Genomic DNA, 22,410 nt, shown 5'->3' on the forward strand with positions numbered 1-22,410 from the left:
TAGCATCGCTAACCGAGCTAGCCCAACTATCCATCATACCATATGTTCTCACTGTGAGAGCTAACGCTAATGAGAGATGAGAGGAGAGGAAAGGGGGGAAGGAACGGGAGTAGAGGTGGTGGAAGAAGAGGAAGAGGAGGAGGAGGAAGAGGAGAGCAGGGAGGAGAAGAGCGGAAGAAGGAAGAGGAGGAAGAGGAGGAGAGAAGCATATGCTCACTCCAGCAAGATAACGCAAATGAAAGATGGAATACAGGAAGGAAGAGAGGAAGAGAGGGGAAGAGGGTATTAAAGTAAGATATTGCAATATGTGACTCAGGAATTGATCACAGCATATGTCTTCACTGTTGAGAATTCTGTTCATTTAGCAGAAAACAGGCAATCAAAACATTCCATTGGACATTTAGTGAAACGGTTTCCTCATGGTTTAACTTAGCGCGCCTGTTACCTGGTTCAGAAAGGACTTGAGCACCCCTGAGTCCTTTATGGTACAGTACAATATACAGAGCATTTGTGAGGAGAGAGACTAATGACACTATACAACACATCCTTATGGGGTCCTTGTTTATATGTTGTGTGATAAATAGTGTGCCGTGTCCAAGTCTGGCAATGTGTGCACTTTGACTCCTGCAGAGTGTACCCTGCTGTGTGTGAATGTGTGTGTGTGTGTTTCCTGCAGAGTGCTTGGCAGTGCCCTCGCCAGTGCCATCCCTTGCCCGCTCTATCATCTGCCGTGACAAAGATGTCTGACACTGTGTGACACCCCACACACACACACACACACACACACACACACACACACACACACACACACACACACACACACACACACACACCCTGCCCATCTGTGCCTGGGTGCCTGTGCTCAGAGACACCACAGGGGAGAGACGACCCCAAAAGAGAGCAAGTCCCTCTCTTCCACCCTTCCCCCTCTTTCTCCAACTCTCCTCCCCTATATCTGCCACCTCTCTTCCCAGTGTCATTCTAAAGTCACTGAGGACCCATCCTAAACTTTTTGGGGAAGTGTAACGTGGATGTGGGTAGGACAGACATGTATTGTGTGTGTTTGTGTGTCGTAGCTTGTGAAAATCTCTCACCTGTTATAGGTGTGTGTATGTGTGTTGTATTTCAACCTGATTTCATAGTTTCACTTCGGAATTTGCCGTAATTGGATGGACGTCGATTTTTGACCCAATAATTCTGCGTGGTTACAGGGTTAATTCTGCGTGGTTACAGGGTTAATTCTGCGTGGTTACAGGGTTAATTCTGCATGGTTACAGGGTTAATTCTGCGTGGTTACAGGGTTAATTCTGCATGGTTACAGGGTTAATTCTGCGTGGTTACAGGGTTAATTCTGCGTGGTTACAGGGTTAATTCTGCATGGTTACAGGGTTAATTCTGCGTGGTTACAGGGTTAATTCTGCGTGGTTACAGGGTTAATTCTGCGTGGTTACAGGGTTAATTCTGCGTGGTTACAGGGTTAATTCTGCGTGGTTACAGGGTTAATTCTGCGTGGTTACAGGGTTAATTCTGCATGGTTACAGGGTTAATTCTGCGTGGTTACAGGGTTAATTCTGCGTGGTTACAGGGTTTGAGCTGTGAGGGGAACGGCACCTCAGTACCTCCAGGCTCTGATCAGGCCCTACACCCAAACAAGGGCACTGCGTTCATCCACCTCTGGCCTGCTCGCCTCCCTACCACTGAGGAAGTACAGTTCCCGCTCAGCCCAGTCAAAACTGTTCGCTGCTCTGGCCCCCCAATGGTGGAACAAACTCCCTCACGACGCCAGGACAGCGGAGTCGATCACCACCTTCCGGAGACACCTGAAACTCCACTTCTTTAAGGAATACCTAGGATAGGATAAAGTAATCCCTCTCACCCCCCCTCCCCCTTAAACGATTTAGATGCACTACTGTTCCACTGGATGTCATAAGGTGAATGCACCAATTTGTAAGTCGCTCTGGATAAGAGCGTCTGCTAAATGACTTAAATGTAAATGTAAATGTTAATTCTGCGTGGTTACAGGGTTAATTCTGTGTGGTTACAGGGTTAATTCTGCATGGTTACAGGGTTAATTCTGCGTGGTTACAGGGTTAATTATGCGTGGTTACAGGGTTAATTCTGCGTGGTTACAGGGTTAATTCTGCGTGGTTACAGGGTTAATTCTGCGTGGTTACAGGGTTAATTCTGCATGGTTACAGGGTTAATTCTGCGTGGTTACAGGGTTAATTCTGCGTGGTTACAGGGTTAATTCTGCGTGGTTACAGGGTTAATTCTGCATGGTTACAGGGTTAATTCTGCGTGGTTACAGGGTTAATTCTGCGTGGTTACAGGGTTAATTCTGCGTGGTTACAGGGTTAATTCTGCATGGTTACAGGGTTAATTCTGCGTGGTTACAGGGTTAATTCTGCATGGTTACAGGGTTACAGGGTTAATTCTGCATGGTTACAGGGTTAATTCTGCGTGGTTACAGGGTTAATTCTGCGTGGTTACAGGGTTAATTCTGCGTGGTTACAGGGTTAATTCTGCATGGTTACAGGATTAATTCTGCGTGGTTACAGGGTTAATTCTGCGTGGTTACAGGGTTAATTCTGCATGGTTACAGGGTTAATTCTGCGTGGTTACAGGGTTAATTCTGCGTGGTTACAGGGTTAATTCTGCATGGTTACAGGGTTACAGGGTTAATTCTGCATGGTTACAGGGTTAATTCTGCGTGGTTACAGGGTTAATTCTGCGTGGTTACAGGGTTAATTCTGCGTGGTTACAGGGTTAATTCTGCATGGTTACAGGGTTAATTCTGCGTGGTTACAGGGTTAATTCTGCGTGGTTACAGGGTTAATTCTGCGTGGTTACAGGGTTAATTCTGCATGGTTACAGGGTTAATTCTGCGTGGTTACAGGGTTAATTCTGCGTGGTTACAGGGTTAATTCTGCGTGGTTACAGGGTTAATTCTGCGTGGTTACAGGGTTAATTCTGCATGGTTACTAGGTTAAAACAGAAACAACTCAAAGGGTTAAGTTTAGGTATTAATTCCCCAGTGGTTAAAGTTAGGGCTATGGATTGGGGAAAGCTTAAAACAAATTAATTAAGCAATTAGCTCCAAGAGGGTGTGGTATATGGACAATATACCACGGCTAAGGGCTGTTCTTACGCACGACACAACGCGGAGTGTCTGGACACAGCCCTTAGCCGTGGTATATTGGCCATATACCACAAACCCCAGAAGTGCCTTACTACTATTATAAACTGGCTACCAATGTAATTAGAACAGTAAAAATAAATGTTTTGTCATACTCGTGGTATACGGTCTGATACCATGGCTGTCGACCAATCAGCATTCAGAGTTCGAACCACCCAGTTTATAATAAAAAAGAATGCGCTGTGCCCATTAAGTATCATCAAGTACTCTGCTTGCTAGAGAACTGTGAACTGTTTTAGGGTGAGCGCTGATGAAGGCATAAATCAACGTCCTCAGGACCTTTTCAAATGTCGGAAATCGACGGCTCTTTCTTGACTAGCCTGTGTATTTAATATGTGGCGTAGCTTGTGTAAATCTGTCACCTGTTAAAGGTGTGTATGACGTAGCTTGTGTAAATCTGTCACCTGTTAAAGGTGTGTATGACGTATCTTGTGTAAATCTGTCACCTGTTAAAGGTGTGTAAGGCATCCCTCTCTCTGCATCTCCACAGCAGACCAGGGAATCCTCTATGACTGTACTGCCGCAGCACTGGGACCTGTAGCCGTCATGGAGCAGCCCTCCACAGCACAGTTGCCCCCCTGACGGGGAGTAAGGCACCCGCCCACAGCAAGCGTCACCCACCCCCACCGACACACGTCCCTGTCCCGGGTCCGGACAGCACACCTCACCTGGGGGAGAGGAGGAGGAGGAATAAGAGGAGGAGGAGCAGTAATCTGTAAGTTTGTTTTGTTGGTAAGGTAAGAAAACATTGTGATTAAGTTTCAAACACTGTAAACTATTTATTTCCCAAAACATTTTGAAGAGAAGTGAAACTGAAACAGATCGAAACGATATATATGGTTTTCTTGTGAGGCAGAACATGAACAACTATAGATTTTGCTAAATGATGTACTATGGGCACTCACCGGTCGCCACAGGAATGTAGTATCTTCCACAGCATTGGTGATCCGGGAGAGGTGGGAGGAGCTTCCCACCACAGCACAGAGTGTGGGAGGAGTTTGGTGAGGGCAGGTAACGCCCCTCACAGCACAGGTGTAGAGGTTTACTGGTGTAGACCACACCATCACAACACACCTGGAGAACACACACACACAAAGGAAGAATTAAAGAGAGCGAGAGAGAGAGAGAGAGAGAGAGAGAGAGAGAGAGAGGGGGAGGGAGACAGAGGACTCAGAGAGAAAGAGAGAGGGGGTGAGGGAAGAGAGAGATAGACACAGAGAGAGGGGGGGAGAGTTAATTAGCTGTGTACAACATGCCCTGCTCCCTCCACCTGTGTTCAGGTATATAAAATGGCCGCTGTGTGTACTGCTCTTGTTCTACACGACAGGCCTGTGCCTCTATAATGATTCGACTGTATTATGGTATAAAGTGTGTGTCCTTGGGTACGCCTGGGTTCTTTTGTCTTCATTATCCTGGTGTGTGTGTGTGTGTGTGTGTGTGTGTGTGTGTGTGTGTGTATGTGTCGTGTGATTCCCGCGCTGAGGGGACAGACGTATGGCGTATGGGTAGCTTGCCAAGTTGGCCGGCTTTCAATGACATGAGGATTGCAGCAATCGTCAGACGACAAGTTAATCTGTTTAGTGAAAACAATCGCTGGGAGGAGGACAATGACGGTGTCTCCTGCATAAATACAACTTTTTCAAACATCTGACTGTGTCTGTTGTGTTCCGGCAGGAGAGCTTTACACCAGCGTTTCTCAATACCAAGGGGGGCATTGTTTTGTTACATCCCTACATCCCCCCATATAAATAATACTTCTTAGCCTCTTACATGAGATGTACTTCTAAGTCGAAAGATTCTGAGAAAATGTTCAGAATGATGATGTTTTCCTCCAAAGGATAATAATAGAACTAGTCAACTGGCTGTGCTAGTATTGGAGTGGAACACAAATGGGCTGCCCTGTGTTTCCCTGTTACTCCAGAACCAGAACTAGTCAACTGGCTGTGCTAGTATTGGAGTGGAACACAAATGGGCTGCCCTGTGTTTCCCTGTTACTCCAGAACCAGAACTAGTCAACTGGCTGTGCTAGTATTGGAGTGGAACACAAATGGGCTGCCCTGTGTTTCCCTGTTACTCAGAACCAGAACTAGTCAACTGGCTGTGCTAGTATTGGAGTGGAACACAAATGGGCTGCCCTGTGTTTCCCTGTTACTCCAGAACCAGAACTAGTCAACTGGCTGTGCTAGTATTGGAGTGGAACACAAATGGGCTGCCCTGTGTTTCCCTGTTACTCCAGAACCAGAACTAGTCAACTGGCTGTGCTAGTATTGGAGTGGAACACAAATGGGCTGCCCTGTGTTTCCCTGTTACTCCAGAACCAGAACTAGTCAACTGGCTGTGCTAGTATTGTAGTGGAACACAAATGGGCTGCCCTGTGTTTCCCTGTTACTCCAGAACCAGAACTAGTCAACTGGCTGTGCTAGTATTGGAGTGGAACACAAATGGGCTGCCCTGTGTTTCCTGTTACTCCAGAACCAGAACTAGTCAACTGGCTGTGCTAGTATTGGAGTGGAACACAAATGGGCTGCCCTGTGTTTCCCTGTTACTCCAGAACCAGAACTAGTCAACTGGCTGTGCTAGTATTGGAGTGGAACACAAATGGGCTGCCCTGTGTTTCCCTGTTACTCCAGAACCAGAACTAGTCAACTGGCTGTGCTAGTATTGGAGTGGAACACAAATGGGCTGCCCTGTGTTTCCCTGTTACTCCAGAACCAGAACTAGTCAACTGGCTGTGCTAGTATTGGAGTGGAACACAAATGGGCTGCCCTGTGTTTCCCTGTTACTCCAGAACCAGAACTAGTCAACTGGCTGTGCTAGTATTGGAGTGGAACACAAATGGGCTGCCCTGTGTTTCCCTGTTACTCCAGAACCAGAACTAGTCAACTGGCTGTGCTAGTATTGGAGTGGAACACAAATGGGCTGCCCTGTGTTTCCCTGTTACTCCAGAACCAGAACTAGTCAACTGGCTGTGCTAGTATTGGAGTGGAACACAAATGGGCTGCCCTGTGTTTCCCTGTTACTCCAGAACCAGAACTAGTCAACTGGCTGTGCTAGTATTGGAGTGGAACACAAATGGGCTGCCCTGTGTTTCCCTGTTACTCCAGAACCAGAACTAGTCAACTGGCTGTGCTAGTATTGGAGTGGAACACAAATGGGCTGTCCTGTGTTTCCCTGTTACTCCAGAACCAGAACTAGTCAACTGGCTGTGCTAGTATTGTAGTGGAACACAAATGGGCTGCCCTGTGTTTCCCTGTTACTCCAGAACCAGAACTAGTCAACTGGCTGTGCTAGTATTGGAGTGGAACACAAATGGGCTGCCCTGTGTTTCCCTGTTACTCCAGAACCAGAACTAGTCAACTGGCTGTGCTAGTATTGGAGTGGAACACAAATGGCCTGCCCTGTGTTTCCCTGTTACTCCAGAACCAGAGTTGAGTTAGGATTTCCAGTTTGCCAAAGGTACAGTAGTTAAAAAGAGCCAAATCTATATTTGAAGTGTATAAAACACTCTGACACCATGACCATGAGAATGCGAAGAGTGTGCAAAGCTGTCATCAAGGCAAAGGGTGGGTAGTTTGGAGAATTTAAAGGTGTGTTTAACACTTTTTTGGTTACTACATGATTTCATATGTGTTATTTCATAGTTTTGATGTCTTCACTACTTTTCTACAATGAAGAAAATAGTCAAAATGAAGAAAAGAAACCTGGAATGAGTAGGTGTGTGGAAACTTTTGATTGGTACTGTACATGAAGGGAGTTACTATGTTACTACTATTATGTTATTATATGGGCAAAAACTTATTCTATGTGTAAAGAGAGTTACCTGTCTCTGAGGTTGGTAGCAGGACGCCCCACACACCCCCTGAGAGGCGAAGCACTGCAGGTAGGAGCATCTGACCTCTGACCCCTCACCCCCCTGGGTCACATTTGACCCCCACTCGGCTCCCCCACAGGGTCTCAGCATCTTCCTCCACACCTCGTAGCCTAGCATGATACCACAGGGCTGACCTGGAGAAGACCACTCCACCCTCACTGATCTGGAGGAGGGAAAGAGGGGGAGAGAGAGAGAGAGCGTTAAGGGGAGGAAGAGAGTGAAGTGGGAGAGGGAGGTCAAACAGAGGGCCAGAGAAAGAAATATCAGGATTGAGTTGAAAAGCCACACACACCACCCAGTGTGGACTGCCCCGTCTCGAGCTCCCTCAGTCAGTCATGGTGTCAGAGTGTTTTATACACTTCAAATATAGATTTTTCTCTTTTTAACTACTGTACCTTTGGCAGATACTAACCATGAAGGAGACACACACACACTTCTACTACTGTGTGTGTGTGTGTCTGTCTACTTGGGCATGTGTGTGTGCGTGTAAACCAGCAGGTGCGGTAATTGTCATATTTCAATCAAACCCTAAGCCGTACCACAATTCCCTCTCTCTCTCTCTTTCTCCTTCACTCTGTGTTTCTCCCACTCTTTCTCCGGGCCGGATGTAGCTTGTGTCAGAATTAATGAATTAACTATTGATTAAATTCCACTCTGGCAAATCTAGCGTGGCGAATGAATGAAGTGTTTGAGGCTCATGTAGGCCAGAGAGGGACATGTCAGGGCCATCCATCTGTGGTTACTTTTCTACTGGGGCACAAGTTACAAGTCCTGATTATGGCAGGTAGAGAAAGGTAGAGGGAGGAAGGGCAAGAGAGAGGGAGTGCAAGAGAGAGGGAGAGCAAGAGAGAGTGAGAGCAAGAGAGAGGGAGAGAGAGAGAGGAAGAGAGAGAGAGAGAGAGGGAGAGAGAGAGAGAGAGAGAGAGAGAGAGAGAGGGAGAGCAAGAGAGAGGGAGAGCAAGAGAGAGGGAGAGCAAGAGAGGGAGAGCAAGAGAGGGAGAGCAAGAGAGAGGGAGAGAGAGAGAGAGAGAGAGAGAGGGAGAGGGGGAAAGGCTTCTGGCTTTGTCCACCATCACACACACATGCATTCCTGAACACGCACACATATACACTTGCACACAAGCAAGCAGGCTAACTCACCTGGGGCTGAGCACCTGTATGTGTGGAGGTGCTATGTCAGCAGGTAGATCCTCCACTGTAGTCACCTGAGTAGCGTTACTCTTTACACACCCATACACAGTACACACCTCCACCTGTAATACACAACAAAACACACAACCTCACCTTTTACATAAACACTCAAAACAGTACACCATCAAAAACAGAAATCATTCAAACCTGTAGGAGGTGAGTGATTGTGTACTACAGTACCTTTATGTCATAGACGGTGAAGGGTAGTAGTCCTCCCAGTAAGTATGATCCTGATGTGTTATCAGCAGTAGCGTGTACAGTCCCGTCTAGATAGACAGAGTATTCAGTCACAGCTCCGTTAGGCTGTACAGGGGGAGACCACAGCACACGCACTGTACTGCTGTTGACTGGAACCACCTCTGGAGGAAACACTCCCTCTGGCTCTGGGGAGTGACACACACAGGTTAAAACATCAGCTAAAAATCACTCTCTCTTTCTATCTATCTATGCCTTTATGTGTGTGTGTGTGTGTGTGTGTGTGTGTGTGTGTGTGTGTGTGTATGTATGGGTGTGTGTATGTAAACTCAGCAAAAAAAGAAATGTCCTCTCACTGTCAACAGCGTTTATTTTCAGCAAACTTAACATGTGTAAATATTTATATTAACATAACAAGATTCAACAACTGAGACATGAACTGAACAAGTTCCACAGACATGTGACTAACAGAAATGGAATAATGTGTCCCTGAACAAAGGGGGGGTCAAAATCAAATGTAACAGTCAGTTTCTGGTGTGGCCACCAGCTGCAGTACTGCAGTGCATCTCCTCCTCATGGACTGCACCAGATTTGCCAGTTCTTGCTGTGAGATGTTACCCCACTCTTCCACTAAGGCACCTGCAAGTTCCCGGACATTTCTGGTTGGAATGGCCCTAGCCCTCACCCTTCAATCCAACAGGTCCGAGACGTGCTCAATGGGATTGAGATCCAGGCTCTTCGCTGGCCATGGCAGAACACTGACATTCTTGTCTTGCAGGAATTCATACACAGAACGAGCAGTATGGCTGGGGGCATTGTCATGCTGGAGGGTCATGTCAGGATGAGCCTGCAGGAAGTGTACCACATGAGGGAGGAGGATGTCTTCCCTGTAACGCACAGCGTTGAGATTGCCAGCAATGACAACAAGCTAAGTCCGATGATGCTGTGACACACCGCCCCAGACCATGACGGACCCTCCACCTCCAAATCGATCCTGCTCCAGAGTACAGGCCTCGGTGTAACGCTCATTCCTTCGATGACCGCAAATCCTGCCTTTACAACAGGCCTAAAAGCCCTCAGCCCAGCGCCTCTCAGCCTATTGCGGACAGTCTGAGCACTGATGGAGGGATTGTGTGTTCCTGGTGTAATTCGGGCAGTTGTTGTTACAATCCTGTATCTGTCCCGCAGGTGTGATGTTCAGATGTACCTACCCTGTGCAGGTGTTGTTACACGTTCATTAATTGTTTATGGTTCATTGAAGAAGCATGGGAAACTGTGTTTAAACCCTTTACAATGAAGATCTGTGAAGTTATTTTAATTTTTACGAATTATCTTTGAAATACATTTATGTATGTGTGCATATGTGTGTGTACGTGTGTGTGTACGTATGCATGTGCGTGTATATGTATGTGTGTGTGCATGTGTGCGTGTATATGTATGTGTGTGTGTATATGTATGTGTGAGAGAGAGAGAGAGAGTGTGAGAGAGAGAGAGAGAGCGAGAGAGAGAGAGAGAGAGAGAGAGAGAGAGAGAGAGAGAAAAAGTGTGTGTGTCCTAGTGGGAAATTGAATCCCTCCTGTAGATTGCGAGAACAAAGAGAGGCACAAGGCAGGGCCAGAGGGTTAACTGGGCTAGTCTCTCTGAAACCCAGTCCTGCTGTTACACACACTGAAGAGAGTAACTATTCCTACGCCAGCGCATACACAGTTAAACCCTGTGTCTACCTAACGCCAGCGCATACACAGTTAAACCCTGTGTCTACCTAACGCCAGCGCATACACAGTTAAACCCTGTCTACCCAACGCCAGCGCATACACAGTAAAACCCTGTGTCTACCTAACGCCAGCTCATACACAGTTAAACCATGTGTCTACCTAACGCAGGCACATACACAGTTAAACCCTGTGTCTACCTAACGCCAGCACATACACAGTTATACCCTGTGTCTACCTAACGCCAGCGCATACACAGTTAAACCCTGTGTCTACCTAACGCCAGCGCATACACAGTTAAACCCTGTGTCTACCTAACGCCAGCGCATACACAGTTAAACCCTGTCTACCCAACGCCAGCGCATACACAGTAAAACCCTGTGTCTACCTAACGCCAGCTCATACACAGTTAAACCATGTGTCTACCTAACGCAGGCACATACACAGTTAAACCCTGTGTCTACCTAACGCCAGCACATACACAGTTATACCCTGTGTCTACCTAACGCCAGCGCATACACAGTTAAACCCTGTGTCTACCTAACGCCAGCTCATACACAGTTAAACCCTGTGTCTACCTAACGCCAGCGCATACACAGTTAAACCCTGTGTCTACCTAACGCCAGCGCATACACAGTTAAACCATGTGTCTACCTAACGCCAGCACATACACAGTTAAACCCTGTGTCTACCTAACGCCAGCGCATACACAGTTAAACCCTGTGTCTACCTAACGCCGGCGCATACACAGTTAAACCCTGTGTCTACCTAACGCCGGCGCATACACAGTTAAACCCTGTGTCTACCTAACGCCGGCGCATACACAGTTAAACCCTGTGTCTACCTAACGCCAGCGCATACACAGTTAAACCCTGTCTACCCAACGCCAGCGCATACACAGTAAAACCCTGTGTCTACCTAACGCCAGCGCATACACAGTTAAACCCTGTGTCTACCTAACGCCAGCACATACACAGTTAAACCCTGTGTCTACCTAACGCCAGCACATACACAGTTAAACCCTGTGTCTACCTAACGCCAGCGCATACACAGTTAAACCCTGTGTCTACCTAATGCCAGCGCATACACAGTTAAACCCTTCATTCCCTCCTAACACACTTACCCGATTCATTCCCTCCTAACACACTTACCCAATTCATTCCCTCCTAACACACTTACCCAATTCATTCCCTCCTAACACACTTACCCAATTCATTCCCTCCTAACACACTTACCCAATTCATTCCCTCCTAACACACTTACCCAATTCATTCCCTCCTAACACACTTACCCAATTCATTCCCTCCTAACACACTTACCCGATTCATTCCCTCCTAACACACTTACCCAATTCATTCCCTCCTAACACACTTACCCGATTCATTCCCTCCTAACACACTTACCCAATTCATTCCCTCCTAACACACTTACCCAATTTATTCCCTCCTAACACACTTACCCAAACCCAACCCAGTGCACTACATTTCACTTCCACGATAGCATTATCAACGCTAGACTCAACACCAGACACATGAATGGAGGCACGCAGACACACATACACATAAAAACACACACTCAAAATGTGCACCTGGCTTTTTAATTATCTGTGTGTATGCATTTGTGTGTGACTGTGTGTGTATAACAGTGGTTACAGATCTATGGCCTTACGGCAGTAGAATCATGTAATGAAGGACCCCTGGAGCCTCTAAGCTAAATGACCCGTGGACCGCCCTGAGCAGCTAACAACTTTCTAATGTTTTTAATGCACTTTTTACTATGCTGATCTGATTAGGTGGAGAGAAAGACAGAGGGAGGGAGGGAGGGGATGGGGGGGGGGACAACACCGTATATAGACATAATATGACATTTGAAATGTCTTTATTCATTTGGAACTTCTGTGAGTGTAATGTTTACTGTTCATTTTTATTGTTTATTTCACTTTTGTTTATGATCTATTTCACTTCCTTGGCAATGTCAACATATCTTCCGGAGGAAGTCAGAGACCAGTGTAGCGCCGGGACAACAACGTCAGCAAGACTGATCGTGGACTACAGGAAATGGAGTGTCGAACACGCCCCCATTCACATCGACTGGGCTGTAGTGGAGCGTGTTGAGAGTTTTAAGTTCCTCAGTGTCAACAACACTAAGGACCTATCATGGTCCAAACATTCCAACACAGTCATGACGAGGGCACGACAACGCCTCTTCACCCTCAGGAGGCTGAAAATACCCTAAAAATTGTCAAAGACTGCAGCCACCCAAACTCTGGTGGTGTTGTTGTGGTTCTAGAGGGGTTAGGTCTTGGTCTGGGTATGGTTCTAGAGGGGTTAAGTCATGGTGGTGGTGGTGTTGTTGTGGTTCTAGAGGGTTTAGGTCTTGGTCTGGGTGTGGTTCTAGAGGGGTTAAGTTGTGGTGGTGGTGTTGTTGTTTTAGAGGGGTTAGTTGTTGGTCTGGGTGTGGTTCTAGAGGAGTTAAGTTGTGGTGGTGTTGTGGTTCTAGAGGAGTTAGGTCTTAGTCTGGGTGTGGTTGTAGAGGGGTTAAGTCGTGGTGTGTTGTTGTGGTTCTAGAGGGGTTGGGTCTTGGTGTAGATGTAGTTGGCGATAAACTGGGTCTTGGTGTAGATATGGTTCCTTCTGGGTTGAGTCTTGGCATAGAAGGGGTTTTTGAAAGTTCTGGTCTGGTTCTGGATGTGGTAACTAAAGGATATGTTGTTGGCATGGATGTGGTTCTTGAGGTTTCTAGTCTTGAACTAGATGTGGTTCCTAAGGGGTGGAGTCTTCATCTAGATGTGGTTCTCAAGAGTTATAGTCTTGGTCTAGATGTGGTTCCTAAGGGTTCTAGTCTTGGTATTGGTCTGGATGTAGGATTCCAGGGGCCTGGTTTTGGTCTCGGCTTCCATGGCTCCGGTGTTGACTCCATTTCTGCAGGTTAGGGGCTGGAGGATTGATGCTAATACCACACCAACCCTATTAGCACTGACCAGCACCCTGCCTCCTACCACCCCACCCTGCGCTAGGTGAGTTTGGGGAACCCTGCGCTAGGTGAGTTTGGGGAACCCTGCGCTAGGTGAGTTTGGAGAACCCTGCTCTAGGTGAGTTTGGGGAACCCTGCACTAGGTGAGTTTGGGGAACCCTGCGCTAGGTGAGTTTGGGGAACCCTGCTCTAGGTGAGTTTGGGGAACCCTGCTCTAGGTAAGTTTGGGGAACCCTGCGCTAGGTGAGTTTGGGGAACCCTGCTCTAGGTGAGTTTGGGGAACCCTGCTCTAGGTGAGTGTGTGTGTGTGTGTGTGTGGGGGGGGGGTGCTGGTCAGAGCTAATAGGGTTGGTGTGGTATTAGAATCACTGGGACCTTCTATTGATCTGGGACCTGCTATTTCGAAACACACTCCAACACATTTCACAACACCACCCATCGACAGCACGCACACACACCCTTCTCACCTCCATCTTCAGTAGTACCGTTGACCTCGGTATTAGAAGTGTTGTAAGCCCCATTGGACACCTGCAGGGAAACCCTGTAGCGCGTGTTGGGCTGCAGGTCACCTATCACAGTTGAATCGACCCCGGGTGGGAAGGTCAGAGTTCGTCTGAGGTGAGAGGATTCGACCCTGAGGGTGTAGAGTTCCACCTCACCCTGGAGATCCTGTAGAGCTGAGGGGTGGAGAGAGACAGTTGATGGAGAACTCATTGTCATAATCAACATTTGGCATCTTGTAGCCTAGCATTTAAGAGCGTTGGGCCAGTAACCGTAAGGTTGCTTGTACGAATCCCTAAGCCGACTAGGTGATAAATATGTAGATGTGCAATTGAGTAAGGCACTTAATCCTAATTGCTCCTGTAAATCGCTCTGGGTAAGAGCATCTGCTAAATTACTAAAATATAAAATGTAACATGACAATATGGAAAAGGTTCCTAGAACAGCATAGTAGTCTCGTCCTATCCTACTACGTGAATAACAGTTCAGACTGTCATGACAGTATTATACAATGAGGAAAAAAAGTATTTGATCCCCTGCTGAATTTGTATGTTTGCCCACTGACAAAGAAATGATCAGTCTATCATTTTAATGGTAGGTTCATTTGAACAGTGAGAGACAGAATAACAAAAAAATCCAGAAAAACGCAAGTCAAAAATGTTATAAATTGATTTGCATTTTAATGAGGGAAATAAGTATTTGACCCCTCTGTAAATTTAGTGACTTAGTACTTGGTGGCAAAACCCTTGGCAATCACAGAGGTCAGACGTTTCTTGTAGTTGGCCACGAGGTTTGCACACATCTCAGGAGGGATTTTGTCCCACTCCTCTTTGCAGATCTTCTCCAAGTCATTAAGGTTTCGAGGCTGACGTTTGGCAACTCGAACCTTCAGCTCCCTCCACAGATGTTCTATGGGATTAAGGTCTGGAGTCTGGCTAGGCCACTCCAGGACCTTAATGTGCTTCTTCTTGAGCCACTCCTTTGTTGCCTTGGCTGTGTGTTTTGGGTCATTGTCATGCTGGAATACCCATCCACGGCCCATTTTCAATGCCCTGGCTGAGGGAAGGAGGTTCTCACCCAAGATTTGACGGTTCATGGCCCCGTCCATCGTCCCTTTGATGCGGTGAAGTTGTCCTGTCCCCTTAGCAGAAAAACACCCCCAAAGCATAATGTTCCCACCTCCATGTTTAATGTTGGGGATGGTGTTCTTGGGGTCATAGGCAGCATTCCTCCTCCTCCAAACACGGCGAGTTGAGTTGATGCCAAAGAGCTCCATTTTGGTCTCATCTGACCACAACACTTTCACCCAGTTGTCCTCTGAATCATTCAGATGTTCATTGGCAAACTTCAGACCGGTATGTATATGTGCTTTCTTGAGCAGGGGGGCCTTGCGGGCACTGCAGGATTTCAGTCCTTCACGGCATAGTGTGTTACCAATTGTTTTCTTGGTGACTATGCCCCCAGGTCTTTAAGAGTTTATTCTGGAAGATAATAGCTCTATAAATATTATTTTGTGGTGCCCTACTGTCTAGTTAATTACATTTACATGATTAGCTCAATCAGGTGATATTAATTACGGAGAAATTATTTTATAGAATAGCATGTCATTTCACATAATCCGGCATAGCCAAAAACACGACATCAGGTAACAAACTGAGATTAGGAGCACTCCCTTTAAGAGTGTGAGATTAGGAGCACTCCCTTTAAGAGTGTGAGATTAGGAGCACTCCCTTTAAGAGTGTGAGATTAGGAGCACTCCCTTTAAGAGTGTGAGATTAGGAGCACTCCCTTTAAGAGTGTGCTCCTAATCTCAGCTCGTTATCTGTATAAAAGACACCTGGGAGCCAGAAATCTTTCTGATTGAGAGGGGGTAAAATACTTATTTCCCTCATTAAAATGCAAATCAATTTATAACATTTTTGACATGTGTTTTTCTGGATCTTTTTGTTGTTATTCTGTCTCTCACTGTTCAAATAAACCTACCATGAAATTAATTTTTTAATTTTTTAAATTTGACCTTTATTTTACTAGGCAAGTCAGTTAAGAACAAATTCTTATTTTCAATGACAGCCTAGGAACAGTGGGTTAACTGCCTGTTCAGGGGCAGAACAACAGATTTGTACCTTGTCAGCTCGGGGATTTGAACTTGCAACCTTTCAGTTACTAGTCCAATGATCTAACCACTAGGCTACCCTGCCGACAGATTGATAATTTTTTGTCAGTGGGCAAACGTACAAAATCAGCAGGGGATCAAATACTTTTTTCCCTCACTGTATATGGCACTAAAATATAGCTTCTTACAGGGTTCTGTCCAGCTGATGTGTATGGATGTATGGTCGATGGTCTGGACAGACAGAGAGGGCGGGTGGAGGGGTACTCCTGCCAGGGTAACACCCGTAGCCAGCTGTCCTGTAGAGTAGCCCACGTCATTATAGACCAGTAACTGGTACTGGTACCATGTGAACCTACAGCGTCAAAATGGACCAGGCAAAGGTTAGACAACACACACTTGCATTCAGGCACAAAAAAGACACGCACCCATGCACTCACACACACATACTGTACCAAAACACATCCTGTTTCAAAAATGGTGCAATATCTAGGCTAATACAAAACAATTACTAGCAACATAGGCTAACACGAACTTCAACGGCAATCGATTATATTTCCACTATGAACAATCTAGGCCAGCACAGCAGCGAAAGTCCAGAAAACTGCTTAAACTGCTTATGTATCTAAAAGTGTCTAACTTGAAGCTAGAGTAAACGTCAGTAGTGGAGAGAGAAGCCTTTTAGCAAGCACAGGGACAAAATCAGCTGCTGCCGAGTGCCAGCCAGAGATTAGCACAAAATAATTAAATTATTTGAATATTTGCTTAATGTATCTTTGAGCGGCATTAAAAGATGGCATCGGAGCGCGAAACAGCTCTGTACACAGTGGCGGCGGTTTGCTCTAAAGCTAATTTTGGTAATCTCACCTGCTAAGGCCTTTATCTTGGTGAAACAATTTGTCTCCGGCGTAAACATTGAACCAGCGATGGAGATCTGCCGGGGGCTGCGCGGCCAGCGGCTGACGGCTTTTACGTCTGAGCAGCTCGTATCTGAGGACCACACCAAACACACGGATAATCACACACACATACACAGTCTATTTCCCTCTATCCCTCTATTATCTCTCTGTCTCTTTCTCTGTAACTCTATCCCTCTATCACTCTTTCTTTCTTCTGCAGTCTCTCTCTCTCCCTCTCTATTCTCTAATTCCTGTGGTGTTAGTGATATTCACTCTTACAGTGATGTTAATGTGGGCTGCAATCAGAAGGGCAAGCCTTATTCCAGCTTTCATAAACCAACTTAAACAAACACACTGATCTGAGCTGTGGAGGGGAAAGCACTCATGAATTGTAATGGTTCACCATGAAAACAGACTGTTATTTAGCTCCTAATCGTGACGAGAACAGAGTAGGAACTAAAGTGGTAAATACTCACACACACAGATAACGAGCTAGATAATTAACACTCACGTTCACGCAAGTCTCTGTCTGGTTCAGTGAAGAGTGTGTGAGACTATTGAGAGTAATACTGATATGGATGTTGGATGCTAGTGCTACGTAGATATTGGATGCTAGTGCTACGTAGATGTTGGATGCTAGTGCTACGTAGATGTTGGATGCTAGTGCTACGTAGATGTTGGATGCTAGTGCTACGTAGAAGTTGGATGCTAAGCTTTGTAGATGTTGGATGCTAGTGATGTGTAGATGTTGGATGCTAAGCTATGTAGATGTTGGATGCTATTGCTACGTAGAAGTTGGATGCTAAGCTATGTAGATGTTGGATGCTAGTGCTATGTCTGATCTTAGCATACTGGGGCTCAGCTACAGCAGCTGCTTGAACTCTAACTGACTATCATCTACTTTACAACCTGACACACATTTACACACAGATTTACCTTTCTGCATTTAATTTGTGTTGTGTATCTCTACCTCACAACTGGAACCCTGGGTTTCCCTGAACTAAGTGGCCTGTTAATAATACAACATTTACCTGAGGTTAGGTCCGTTGGGCCTGTCGGGAGGTTGCCAGGATACGGCCAGGAAGGACTCACTGACGGCCACCACTGCCAGTGGTGCCAGATCCTGGGGGATTGTGGGTAGTGTAGTCACGGCAGTGGGCAGGCTCTCTGTGCAACCCCCAATAAGGCCACCCCCGGAGGAGCAGGCCAGGACGGTGACCAGGTAGTTAGTGTAGGGCACCAGATCTGTTACCGTGACGGTGAGGTTGGACAGGTCGTCGTGGGATACGCGCGGGTCGGGAAGGCGGATCTCATAGCGGTCGATCACTCCGTTAGCAATGACAGGAGGGGACCACATGACCTGAGGAGAGAGGGAGGGAGGCACACACAAACACACACAGACACACACACATATACACACAGACACGCACAAAGTCATGTGGATATTCTCAATTCTTACCAGGGAAACACTGAAGGCTATAAAACTGACATCATCTCTCCCAGAGTGCAGTGCAGAGGTGCAAGCGGCCGAGGGAGGCGTGTGATTGGCAGTTCAGAATGTTATATGCTTTAGATCGCTTTTAGATGGATGAGTTCCAGGAAGTGATGTTGTACTGTACAGTGTGTGCGTGTGTGCAAACAGCCATGTGTGTGTGCTTGCGCATGCCTACGTGTGTATGTATGTATGGGAATTACATGCTTGTGTTTGTGTGCGTACAGCTCTGCACCGTGCAGAAAGAGAGAAAGACACCCTGACATTGACCTGAGTGGCAGATTCCCTTCGACACATATAAAACAGATTTCATCCTTGCAGGCCAACATGCTAAAATAATGAAACCGCAGTAATGGAATTGTTATATACAAAAACTACAGCATGTTGCCTAGCTAGCGCTGCCCGCGTGTGATTCTGTCAGCATTTCAGGGAATTAAAAAGGCTAAAAATGTGTGGAATTGCTGTGCAGTTCAAAGCGGAGCTTGTAGAGACATAGTGTGTGATTAGGAAGAGGAATTCAACTGCTCTGATTTTCGGTAATTAGGTGAGAAAATTAGGTAAAGGTGTGACCTGTAACACACACACACACATTTACACACACACTACCTATAAGTAAGGGCTCAGGGCTGTGTGTGTGTGTCTGTGTGTGCTTGGCGTGGGTGTGTGTATGTGCATGTGTGCGTTTGGCGTGTGTGTGATGGCCTTCACTTCCCTTTCCTTCAATTTCTAAATAACTAGAAAAACACAGGAATAAAAAACTAAAAAACCAAAGCTGAGCTGAAAAAGAAGTAACAAATCACCACTAGCTGTGAATAAACACACCAAACACTAGACTGCAGGAAGCCCCAGTGATTGCTAAGACAACCAGACAAAACACACTGAGACCATTGAACCAGTCTGTTGGTAAATAAATAAACTGCTAAATATGCAAATAGCCGAACCAGTCTTAGCGTCTTACATGTGTAACTCTTCTCACCTCGTTAGCCATGTAAACGCAGCTGTTAACAAATGAATGAAATAACAATAGTCTGAAAAAACAACAACAAATAGAAGTCAGGGTTGGGGGAAATGAATTATTCAAACTAGTTTATGTAAATGGCGTCTTTGTTTGAAGTCACCAGCACTTCAGTCTGTGTTTCTGGCACTTTCTCAAGACTAGAGGAAGAGACAGAGAAGTGTGTGTGTGTGTGTGTGTGTGTGTGTGTGTGTGTGTGTGTGTGCGCGCGTGTGTGTGTGTGCATGTGTGTGTGTGTGCGTGCATGTGTATTTGTGTGTGTGTGTGGACCCCCTGTGCGTGTGTGTGTTGTGTATTGGTACAAAGTGTATTGAGTGTATTGGTACAAAGAGGACCGCTAAGCTGCAAAGCCTGTTTGGTGACATGAATTCCCCCTGAATGGTGTTTGTCAGGCAGCAAGGCCCTGCTAGCTAGGCCTCTCTCTCTCTCTGGAGACCCCTCTATTCAACCAGCAGGTACACTGCTAGGATTTATACCACCTTAAAATACTGATAGCACCCTGGATGGAATTACTCATGTTCTGAGAAGAAGCTGTATTGTCCTTAGTAAAGTACCAGAGGGAGTAGGATTGAGGTAAAGGCAAGCTTAGTCTGAGATTTATATAGTAATCATGAATGGAAAACAGTTGGATTCTCAGATTCCAGTATGATTTTAAAGAGAGAGGCAGACCGGAACAAGAAAGGGAAAGAAAGGAAAGAAAGAAAGAGAGATCAGTAGATGGAGAGAGCAGTTGTGCTGGTATCTGATACGTATTCATTCCATGCTTCCTGACAACAAATTGCAATTTAATACAGAGCGAGAGCGAGAGTTATACCTGGGTCTCAGTGAACACTATTGTTTTTTTGCATTACCAGTCAGACATAAACAGGAAGCGTGTAATTGGGCTGAACCAGGAAGAAACACTAAGAAATAAATTACCTCTGACCCCTAAAGCATCGTGACGACAGGGTTGTGTCTGAAATGATGACAGGAATTAGCATTTTCATACAGTTAGCATTAGTGCAGGGGCGTGTGCATATGAATGTATGTGTGCATGTGTGTGTGTGTGGGCGGGACGTGATGTGCTAATTTAGATGTCTTCATTCATACTTAGTTAGAGTCTTGTTAATATGGCCGACAGGAAGGAATTCACTACAGACAGGGTCATGATCCTGCTTACTTCCGGAAGGGGACCTTGAGTTTAGTGTCTGAAACACCATTTTGTAAGTGTGTGTGTGTTTTGAGAGTGTGTGTGTGTGCATTATATGAGAGCGAGAGAGCTCAGGGAGGGAACTGTTCAAAATGAAAACACACAATATAAGCATGAATACCAATATGACATTGGCCTATATACTGTAGTGTTTCAAAGAATGTCTACCACAACTTGAGGTAGATACATCTTATTGGCTGGTTAGCTGAGACATGGTCTGTTATTGGCTAAGTTACAGCACCAAAACCCAAACTAAAGTCACAACACCCACACCTCCACACAACCACCAACCTGCAGTGAGTCCGGTCCCAGCACATCTACCCGTGGTGGGACTAGACCGGCAGGACGAGAGGGTCTGGTGGTGATGTTAGCCCAGGCACTAGTGTTAGATCCAGCCTGTGTGCTGGCCACTAGGCGGTACTGGTAGGAGGTCCAGGGGCTGAGGGCTGAGGAGTGGTCCAGATAGGAGAGGGGAGGAGGGGACGGGGGAAGTCTGACCACTGTAGATACCTGCTGGGTGCCTCTCACACTCCTCTCCACCACCCATCTACAAACACATGGATAGGAATTAGGATTATTATAAAAAATGCAATATGCAAATCTATACAGGAAGAGAACACAGATGGAAACTGAAATTCATAACATTTTCGGTTGTAGTTCATTTAAATATTCCCTATATAGTGCACTCTGTTTTATTATGTTTCACTCTGTTTCACTCTGTTTTATTATGTTTCACTATGTTTTATTATGTTTTATTATGTTTTATTATGTTTCACTATGTTTTATTATGTTTTATTATGTTTCATTATGTTTTATTATGTTTTATTATGTTTCATTATGTTTCACTATGTTTTATTATGTTTCACTATGTTTCACTCTGTTTTACTATGTTTCACTATGTTTTATTATGTTTTATTATGTTTCACTCTGTTTACTATGTTTTATTATGTTTAATTGTTTCACTATGTTTCACTATGTTTTATTGTTTCACTATGTTTCACTATGTTTTATTATGTTTCACTATGTTTCACTCTGTTTTACTATGTTTTATTATGTTTTATTATGTTTTATTGTTTCACTATGTTTTATTGTTTCACTATGTTTCACTATGTTTTATTGTGTTTCACTATGTTTCACTATGTTTTATTGTTTCACTATGTTTTATTATGTTTCACTATGTTTTATTGTTTCACTATGTTTTATTATGTTTTATTATGTTTCACTATGTTTTATTGTTTCACTGTTTCACTCTGTTTTACTATGTTTCACTATGTTTTATTATGTTTATTATGTTTCACTGTTTTATTATGTTTTATTGTTTCACTCTGTTTCACTCTGTTTTATTATGTTTCACTATGTTTTATTATGTTTCACTATGTTTCACTATGTTTTATTGTTTCACTCTGTTTCACTCTGTTTTATTATGTTTCACTATGTTTTATTATGTTTCACTATGTTTTATTATGTTTTATTATGTTTTATTATGTTTCACTATGTTTTATTATGTTTCACTCTGTTTCACTCTGTTTTATTATGTTTCACTATGTTTTATTATGTTTCACTATGTTTTATTATGTTTCACTATGTTTTATTATGTTTCACTCTGTTTCACTCTGTTTTATTATGTTTCACTATGTTTTATTATGTTTCACTATGTTTTATTATGTTTCACTATGTTTTATTATGTTTTATTATGTTTTATTGTTTCACTATGTTTTATTATGTTTCACTATGTTTTATTATGTTTCACTCTGTTTTATTATGTTTCACTATGTTTTATTATGTTTCACTCTGTTTCACTCTGTTTTATTATGTTTCACTATGTTTTATTATGTTTCACTATGTTTTATTATGTTTCACTCTGTTTCACTCTGTTTTATTATGTTTCACTCTGTTTTATTATGTTTCACTATGTTTTATTATGTTTTATTATGTTTCACTATGTTTTATTATGTTTTATTATGTTTCACTATGTTTTATTATGTTTTATTATGTTTCACTATGTTTTATTATGTTTTATTATGTTTCACTATGTTTTATTATGTTTCACTATGTTTTATTATGTT

At 44.6% G+C, this 22,410-nt stretch overlaps 1 protein-coding gene across 1 annotated transcript in view; it reads right to left on the reverse strand.

The window, feature by feature from the left end:
- Positions 1-22,410, reverse strand: part of ush2a (Usher syndrome 2A (autosomal recessive, mild)) — a 458,847-nt gene that overhangs the window by 117,705 nt on the left and 318,732 nt on the right. Inside the window, 10 exon segments of the mRNA XM_065004287.1 lie at positions 3,643-3,864; positions 4,102-4,270; positions 7,017-7,230; positions 8,208-8,320; positions 8,439-8,641; positions 13,606-13,815; positions 15,941-16,104; positions 16,617-16,739; positions 17,680-18,008; positions 20,636-20,891. Of these exon segments, the coding sequence (XP_064860359.1) occupies positions 3,643-3,864; positions 4,102-4,270; positions 7,017-7,230; positions 8,208-8,320; positions 8,439-8,641; positions 13,606-13,815; positions 15,941-16,104; positions 16,617-16,739; positions 17,680-18,008; positions 20,636-20,891 (2,003 nt within the window).

This window comes from Oncorhynchus nerka, linkage group LG18 (genome assembly GCF_034236695.1).
Source record: "Oncorhynchus nerka isolate Pitt River linkage group LG18, Oner_Uvic_2.0, whole genome shotgun sequence".
Lineage (NCBI taxonomy): Eukaryota > Metazoa > Chordata > Actinopteri > Salmoniformes > Salmonidae > Oncorhynchus > Oncorhynchus nerka.